This window comes from Muntiacus reevesi, chromosome 2, assembly GCF_963930625.1.
Source record: "Muntiacus reevesi chromosome 2, mMunRee1.1, whole genome shotgun sequence".
Taxonomy (NCBI): domain Eukaryota; kingdom Metazoa; phylum Chordata; class Mammalia; order Artiodactyla; family Cervidae; genus Muntiacus; species Muntiacus reevesi.
In genome coordinates, this window is record NC_089250.1 from 27,576,846 (window position 1) to 27,585,513 (window position 8,668).

Here is an 8,668-nt window from a genome sequence, read left to right on the forward strand (position 1 = left end):
AAGCGCTGGTGTTCCCCGGGGCTCACGGCTGTGCTCCCAACCCCCAGAACTGTACCAGGCAGACCCTAAGTGTTCAGTGACCACTCACTGAAAGAAGAAATGGAGTCCCATGTGCACCTGAACTTGTCTGTCATCTTTTTCCAAACTGCCCCTCCCCTCATGTTTCCAATCTCATGGTTCTCCAGTCGGAGACCTGGGTGTCATCTTCCACACCTCCTCCCTCCTCTCGCAGGCTGCACTCCCTCCTCCAGCCGAGCTAGTGCATCACTAGGTCCTCTTGGTCCTCCTGTGCTGTAGCATGTGGGGCTTGGTCCTCTGGGGTCCTCTATCCATCCTTAGTTGTTCCCACGTTTCTTAATGGAACTCTCTGCTTCTGATGTGCCCCTCCCCTCCACTTAATATTCCAGACTTTAGTCAGACCCATCAACGGTGCCTGTAACTCTGATCAGACCTCTTACTCAGAATCCTTCAGTGGCCCCCACAGCCGCCCCATTTTGTGGGATGGTTCCAGGCTGACAGGCTGCCCCAGCTCCAGCCCTCACCCCTTGCGTCCCAAAGCTCCGGCCCTCACCCCTTGCGTCCCAAAGCTCCGGCCCTCACCCCTTGCTTCACAAAGCTCCGGCCCTCACCCCTTGCTTCGCAAAGCTCCGGCCCTCACCCCTTGCGTCCCAACCCTGGCTGTGCCAAACCAACACAGTATCTACCAACAAGTGTTCAGTAAGTGCTTGGGAAAGACTCAGAGGGCAGGACTGGGAAATGAGTCAGCGCCATCCACCCATACTTGGTTTTAAGGGCGGGCCTGTAGGAGGGAGACAATTGAAGCAGGTGTGTGAGCTCTTATTCTACAAAAATGCAAGCGGTGCCCCTTCTGGTGGTGAAACTCGACCCTCTCCCCTCACTGGATGAGAAGGCTCTTCAGGGTGTCAACCAGAACTAGAGAGCACAGACCTTCACCGCTAGGTGGGAACAAAGGTGTCCTGGGGCCAAATCACATGACATAGCAATAATTAAAAAAAAAATACAAATAATTCTCCAGTAAAAGGGCCATATCAAGCCCTGCGTGTGGGGGAGGGGGGCAGGGGGGCGGTTACAGCATGAGAGGTAGGTTGGGGCCAGACCCTAAGCTTCCAAGGGATGCCGGTACATGGAGGGTTCATGAAGGATCGGCTGTCAGGAGTTTCGATTTCCTTTCTCTCCAAGCAGTTCACCTGCGTCACCTTCACTCCTGCAATCCAGCGGCTTTCTTACCCTCCTCCCAGCTGTAGACTAGCCCACCACCCCCTTCCCCCAAACGAGGGCCCAAGAACTGGATTCTGAACCAAAGCCTGGACAGAGCTGACAGACCCGCCCGGGGGGGCCTTTGGAGGCAGGAGGGGGCAAGTACCCATGCAGAGTAGCGCCCTTCTGTGTTCAGAGAGGAGAATAAAAGCAATTAGGTTTGAACAGCCACTTTGCATTAGAGGAGATTGACTTGTCCTTCTGATGTGTTGTTTCCATAGAAGCGGGGCTTAACCTTTTAAGTGAAGATTATGAAGACACCTAATTCATTTAAAATTAGGCTTCAAGCATATCAGTACTTACTGCTCAAGTGTTACTGTGGGGCTTGCCATTGATCTGATTGCCAGGCAGGGCCTGTGACTTGAGACGCTCCAAGACGCTCTTTCTGGTGGCGATCTGGCCCGTGCGTTTATTTTTAAAAATTAACTTCATAAAGAGATGATAAAACTTTCACGTAAGATCACCAGAGTATTAATAAATACCTTTTAATTAATGGCTTGCATTGGCTCCTCTTCATAAACGCGGGAGGGCTGGCGCACAGGCACGAGACAGGCGCATTCAATTAAAGTAATTTATTGTTTTCTTCCAGAACAGACATAAAGGGTGTCTTGGGACTTGATATCACAACACATGTTATACACCATTTTCACAACTAGCCTTGCATGGAATTTTTTTTTTTAAAAGAACATAGTAATCTTAAAAAAATCTAAATATTTACATATTAATAAAACATATATACAGAAGATTGAGACATGATCCATAGGTATGGAATAATAATTTTTTTTTTTGCTAAGAAAGCCTATAAAAAGGATTTCTGAGTAGAGTCTGAACAGTAGTCACAGTTAAGTAAACACAAATACAGTTTTAATTTACAAAAATGATTTTGCTGTTGCAGTTTTACAACACATATTTCCAATTTGTGAATCCATTGCACATATCTGTGAGCTGAACAATCCCCACCCCCCTCTCAAGTAGTGAAAAATTCAAGCTCTTGCCTAGTCTTGGCAGGAAGTGCTTTGAAGTTTCATAGTGTGTATTTAACAGATTCCACAGCTGTAAGGTAAATGTTTCTACCTTTATTCCCAACGTATTCATCGTATTCATAGTATTATAACAGAGGTGAAAGGTCACTAATTAATCTTTTCAATTCCCTCGAGAAAGACTTCCTTCTGAGAGGCAGAAGACAAATTTTAAAAAATGCCTTGCAGAAAAACAAAAGTCTGGGTTCACAGTACTTTGTTAGACCCTGTGATGAACAGAGGGGTGGGTCTCAAGGAAGGGGCTACTAACTGGCCTGAAATCGAAAAGGCTGACTAAACTTCTGATGGAAACCATTTCTCTGAACCTTCCTGGAGGCTCCAAAAAGAAGACAAAAGACACACATGTATGAGATGTAGCTGTCTAGCAGCTGGATCGAGTCTATAAGCCACACCTAGACCAGCCTTGTCACTTCACAGGGACGCCTCCCATGGCCTTGGGTTAACTAGCTGGTCTTTAGTGGATTCCTGAATCCCCTGGAGCTCTCCTCCTGGCTCAAGGTCAACTGCCCTGTGTCACACGTATAGCACAAGTACCTTGGGTGGGGTAGGAAGGAATTGAGGTTCCTGGTTTGGCTAGCAGGTTGATGGGTTGTTGCCCAGCCCAGGATGGCTATAGCCCTCACTCCTCAGCTGCCTCACTGCAAAACGGAGGGGTGAACTATAGGCCTGAAGGCCTGAGCTATAACTCTGAGCTCTAACACTCTCTGCTTCGATCAAATAAGTGTTAGGGACATGTGTTAAATGACAGTATAGCATAACCCCTCCCCAAGGTTTGGTGTTTCTACTGTTCAAATTCCTTTCAAGCCAACTTTTGGCCTTTGGGTCAAGTGTCAAAGATTCATGGTAATTTGCTTTATACAGTAAATGAGGTATAAAAGTAATGTTTATAAACAAACAGGTTATTTTAAATTCACCATCTCAACTAGAGAAAGGAATCTAGAGATAAATATCTCTGTAAAACAAATACCCACATGCCAAAATACTTCTTGGAAATGAACCCACATTTTCATTTGTTGGTTTTCTGTCAAGTGGAGAGCACGTGTGCTAGAGCTGAATGAAGTGTGAAGGGTAAGTACATTTGTGGCCAGTTGCCACATGATGCCACAACCCTGGACTACTCACTTAGAGCCATCTGTTAAAATAGTTGTTGGGTATCACGTGGAAGGCTGCTTACTCTGAGTTTCTCACCTTCCAATTAGGTATTTTGTCACTGTGTTGACACACAACCTACGTGAAAGGTTTTTCTTTCTTGACAATTCATGTATCATTTGCACTTATCAGGGACATGATTATTTTGGGGGGAAATAATGTCACAAATGATTTCATCTAATAGGTTAGAGTCACCCTGTCTCCCAAAACAACTTTTCCATCTTCGAGGCTGATGACAGTTCTAATTAATCTTGGCCTTCACCACTGCTCCTTCAGTCCTCCTGAAAGGGCCACTCTCCTTTATAAAATGCATTGAAGCAATTTATGTTAAAATGTGTGCTTCCAAACTCTCTACCATATTCACATTGAAAAGAAAAAAAGAAAATAAAACTGCTCCTTTTTGATGGACAACGAACCAACTGAATGATACGTTGGACGTTGAAAGGCTGACAGTTCAACTCTAAAGATGATTTTTTAAAAATCTTAGACCAAATCGGAAGCTTGGTTATTGCATATGACAAAGAAAGAATATGAAAACTATTCAAACATGACGGGTCAGCTCCATGGGATGCCCATGCCTTGCAGTGACCTGAAATGCTAGTGGATCTTTGAGGAGATTCAAGTGGAGGAGCTGTGTATACTAAGGAGCAGGGTCACTAAAGGAAAGTCTAGGCAGTGAAAGCTGTCCCTGTGTCTTCCGGTTTTTCTCTCCTGGTGTCAAGTATATGACCTACAACAGAGACAAGAGCGTGAAGGGGGTCCCTTCTTTAGGGAGGACTTGTACACTCTTCCATGACACAGCCAGATGTAGGACCTCTTGGGGAGGCATCTGTGTTTTATCTCTAAATCACTGTTTCTTAACCAAAGCTTTAGGTGTGCCAGATGAGCAATTTTAGGCCATTAGAAATCTGCAATAATGATTTTTGCAGGAAAATCCATGAATGTGGGTTACTTCTAGAGGATGTTCACATGTATTATCAAGCAATAGATAATGGCTAAATAAAATATGATTTACCTGTAAAACAGAATATCATGCAGCTATTAAAAGAATGTGTATGGAGATTTGTAATAAAATGGAAAATTCTTGTTAGGTGGTCAACCAAAACAGAACAAAACCTTAGGGAACCAACTGGATGGATTTGACCTCCAGTGTATAAATTTTTAAAAAATTCAGAGAAAAGGCTGGGGAAAAAAACACCCAATAATAATGACTGTGTCTGGGTGGCAAAAGTAATTTACATTTTCTTCGTTACACTTTTCTGTATTAATTTCTAAAAGTATGTAAATAGATGCCAAATGATGACCCCAAAATGCTAAGCCTAGGTGCACTCTGCACTAACCTATTTCAAATTCAGAAGTCTCCCAACTCAGGGCTGATTCCTGGCCGTGCTCAAAAATGCTTACTGAAAGGGTTGAGGGGAGAGAAATTAAGAAAATGTTTTCCACTATAAAATATGTATCCATTTTGTTAAAACTAGACAAACAGAAGGTTGCTTAAGTGTGATGGATTGAGATTAATGTCATCTGACGCCTGACCGTAAAGTTGGCCTGGTTGGTTCTGGTTCATAGAAACCCTTGGGGAGTTATACCCCTGTCCCAGCCCTCCTCAACATACATGAATTTGGAAGGAGCAAAAAGACCTTAACCGGATAATAAAAGCATTGTTAAATCTTTAAAAAAAAGACCAACTATGGCTGGCTCAGATAGACCAGATAACCAGATGAGGACTATCTGACCAGTGCGTCTCAGATCCAGGGAGGAAGCTGCATGTATGGGACGGCCTCAGACGGTCTCATTAGAAGACTCGTAAGAAGAGCGCATGCAGTGGTGGCACTGTGTTCAGAGAAGCCCCGGGCTATGAGTTTAGGTTAGAGGCTCTGGGGAGACTTGCTAGTCTAATAAGATCATTTAATTCCATGACTGCAAGATTCGGGCACCAATCCGTGACTTCTTTTCCCTTTTTCGAGATGGTTAAATGTTATTATTTCTCATGCTGTCTAGTGATTTGCATCAAATCTCTAGCAGGAGTCTAGTGAAAAGACCTGCCGGGGGTGTCTTACAACTGCCCTCACTGGGACCTCACAGCCTCGGGATCGGAGGACAAACCCGAGAGCTGAACTGCAGCAGACTTTAGGCCGGCTTACGACGGGGCGACACTGAAACGGAATCCTACAGGAATTAGTACATCCATCAACTCTTAGGATCACTAGGAAACATGCAGAGAAGGTTTAAGAAAGCTACGCAGTGGACCGACTGGGAGTTGAGAGGCCTGGGCTCCGGCCAGGCCACCAACCAGCTGTGAGACCTTGAAAAGTCATTTAGTGTTTCTGGGCCTCAGGCTTTTTTACCTGTAAAATAAAAGGACTGGATAAAAACGAGGGACGGGACTAGATGACCTCTAACGTTCCTTTTTTTCTCAGAGTCCTTGAAAGTGTTTTCAGTTCCATGAGGCGGTTCTACCATCCCGGGTTCAATTTTCTCATCTGAAACATCTCTCTGCCTCCATCTTCAGATGGAAAAATGCAAAGGTATTATTTCAAGGGGAGTGGTTTTCAAATAATATACTTCTTAAAAGCCCACTGTGGCAGATGGTAGCCAGGATGGGCAGTGCAAATGCCCTGGTCACAATGGGGCTGGTTGGGGAGGAACCCTGCAAAGTGTTGGGTTGGCCAAAGAGGTCAGTGGGGGTTTTCCATAAGACATTGGAAACAAAAGTTTCCAATGAACTTTTTGGCCAACAGATACAAGTAGAACAGCCAGGGGTTCCTCCAGAGGGCCTCCCAAAAGGGGACAATCTCATCATTAGTAGAAGCGCTTCATGACTCTACTGGGAGGGGGTGGTCAGAACAAGGACAATGGGAATTTTCCTGATACTCAGAGAAGGACAGGAACAATAGAGATCATGCATTTCAGTTATCTTCCCTCATAAATATGGACACATAGCCAAACTAGAAGAGAAACCACTTTTCTGGCATTTCTGTAATGACTATATCCAGTGAGACCTTGATAGAAGCAGGTTGCTGTTGGCCCCCGCAGTTTATTTCATTTACCTATCCATCTATCTGTTGCTTAGTTACTTGGTGACAAAGAAAGCACCGTCTCACTTGTGTGGTTGTGACTACTCTGAAGTTCACTAATGTGTGTCTGTACACCCTGAAGTCAGGGTGAGTGCTGCCTGTGTATACGTGGCCTTGCAGAGTTCCTACACATGCCTTTCACAGTTGCTGGCGCTACCATGCCAAAGGGAGAGAGAACACTGAGCTGAGCTTGTTCACCGACAGGGTTTGTGAAGGGGGAGGTGCAGGGCGATGTCTGGGTTTGGTTTGAAGGCAGTCAATACAGAATCTTGAGACAAACTGAGGGATAAACTCTGTCACGTGGCTCACTGATCGGACATCTGTCCCTCGGGCTCTCGGGTGAGAACTGAGGCACAGGCTGAGTCCAAGGTTGGAAGGATTACTGGAGAGTTAAATAATAAGTTTGAATGAAGTCGGCCTGCCACAGATGCATCAGTGAGATGTTATATTCAGCTGATTTGGTTACAGTATTAGTCACCTGAAGAGATGGATCAGCTTATTCACTCACTCAAAGCACAGTATTCGAAGGGTGCCCATTATAGGGAGAGTGGTGATACTGCCCCTCAAAGCCCTTTGGGGGAAGGAGGGAGAGGCCAGAACAGACAGGAGTCCCATCATAGAACAGATGATGCCTAATCTAAACAGAAATGTCATTTTATGTTAAAATAGATATCTTTTTAATGTCCCAAGGTTTGGGGAGGCAAAATGTGACACTAAGTTCTTAGGACTTGCTGATCTGAGGTTTTCAAGAAGATGAAACAGAATGTGAGAAAACTGTAGCTTTTCATATTCAATTTGCAAAATCTCCCTGAACGCAGGGCACTAAGCTCCGAGGACTAGGGGCTGGGTCTCTTAACGGAAGTAGTTTGCTCAAGCATCGGCAGCTCTGATGTTAAAAACATTCTCAATGCAAATATTCTCATATGCCATATTTTCCAGCGGGTGATAAAAATGGAAATGTGTTTTACCTGTTGGGGTTAGAGAAACACCGTCCAGCCGTTCATCACTGTCAGCTGCCTCTGCTGGTTACAAACATAAAATAAGAATCTCATTAGTTTCAAGGCATTCATTCATTCTGCCTAATATGGTAATACAATTTAAAAACTCCAGTGTACATAATAGTTTTCACCTTTCTTTTCCCTTCTCAGTTTAGGCTGGATCACATTAGAGATTTTAGGAGCATTACTTAAATAAAATTTTTTTAAATGATATAAAATCTATTTTCGTGTATTAAATTTTTTTATATCTTATGATCCTTATTCTATCACTCATTGATGATTTCAGTTCATTTTTGCTTATTTACACAGGCTTCAGTATCTACCCAGAATTTAGGGTGAATTGTTTAAACCTGATTGTTGAAAGCATGGAGGTCAGTGAATTCCTATGGCAGAATTTTACTGGTCATTCTCAGAAATATTCCAGTGGGGCAGGCTTATGACAGCTTGGGAACGAAACCTTTTTTGATGGCTGGAAACTCAATCTAAAATCAACATAAAGTCATGGATAAAATCAGAAAAAATAATAAGCATTTCTTCAAAAGATTTGTTACTTCTATGCTTTAAAATGCAAAATGCTGCTCATCTCATATATTTCAATTGCCCTTAAAAGTTTTCCAAAAGTAGATCCTTTTGTCACAGAGAACCTTCCACCAAGTACAAAAAAAGAAGGTGCCTGTTTGTTTCCTGGTAAGTGATGGGCTTGTCAGTTTCCTGGATGTGCTGTGGATAGGCCAGAACATTCCACAGCTACTGGGATCACTCTGGCCTGCTCCCTCTGTCCGAAGGTTGCAGCCCTGTTGGAATTTCCTGCGCGTGTGCCCGAGAGGGCAGTTGGGTGAGGGCTGCTGCGTGCGACACGCTGTAACGCTGAGTTGGTGGGACGCAAACTAGTGCTTTGTTCTTGTTCTGCTTGCTGTGGTTTTGTTTTTTGGGCTGCTCAACATCTTACTACCCCCACCAGGGATGGAACCCATGCCCCTGCAGAGGAAGTGCAGAGTTTTAACCACTGGATTGCCAGGGAAGTTCTTGATCATTGTGAGTTTAGACACAATCAGGGTTCAGAGGTGGATGGAGATATTCAGAGATTTCCCCTTGTTCACCTCTCTACCATCCTGTCTGCAGATTG

The 8,668-nt window shown here is 44.2% G+C and overlaps 1 protein-coding gene across 7 annotated transcripts in view; it reads right to left on the reverse strand.

Annotated features, from left to right (window-relative positions):
* Nucleotides 1-1,856: 1,856 nt before the first annotated feature.
* Nucleotides 1,857-8,668, reverse strand: part of BEND7 (BEN domain containing 7) — an 86,216-nt gene continuing 79,404 nt past the window's right edge. For 2 of the 7 annotated variants that reach the window (XM_065921139.1, XM_065921132.1), the window contains 2 exons: nucleotides 7,513-7,566; nucleotides 1,857-4,197 (listed from right to left, as the gene is read on the reverse strand). In XM_065921139.1, the coding sequence (XP_065777211.1) occupies nucleotides 4,136-4,197; nucleotides 7,513-7,566 (116 nt within the window). In that variant the 3' untranslated portion in view covers nucleotides 1,857-4,135. Of the gene's footprint in view, nucleotides 5,974-7,512; nucleotides 7,567-8,668 lie in introns of all 7 variants that reach the window. The other 5 variants (XM_065921133.1, XM_065921138.1, XM_065921135.1 and 2 more) reach the window with 5 other exon arrangements.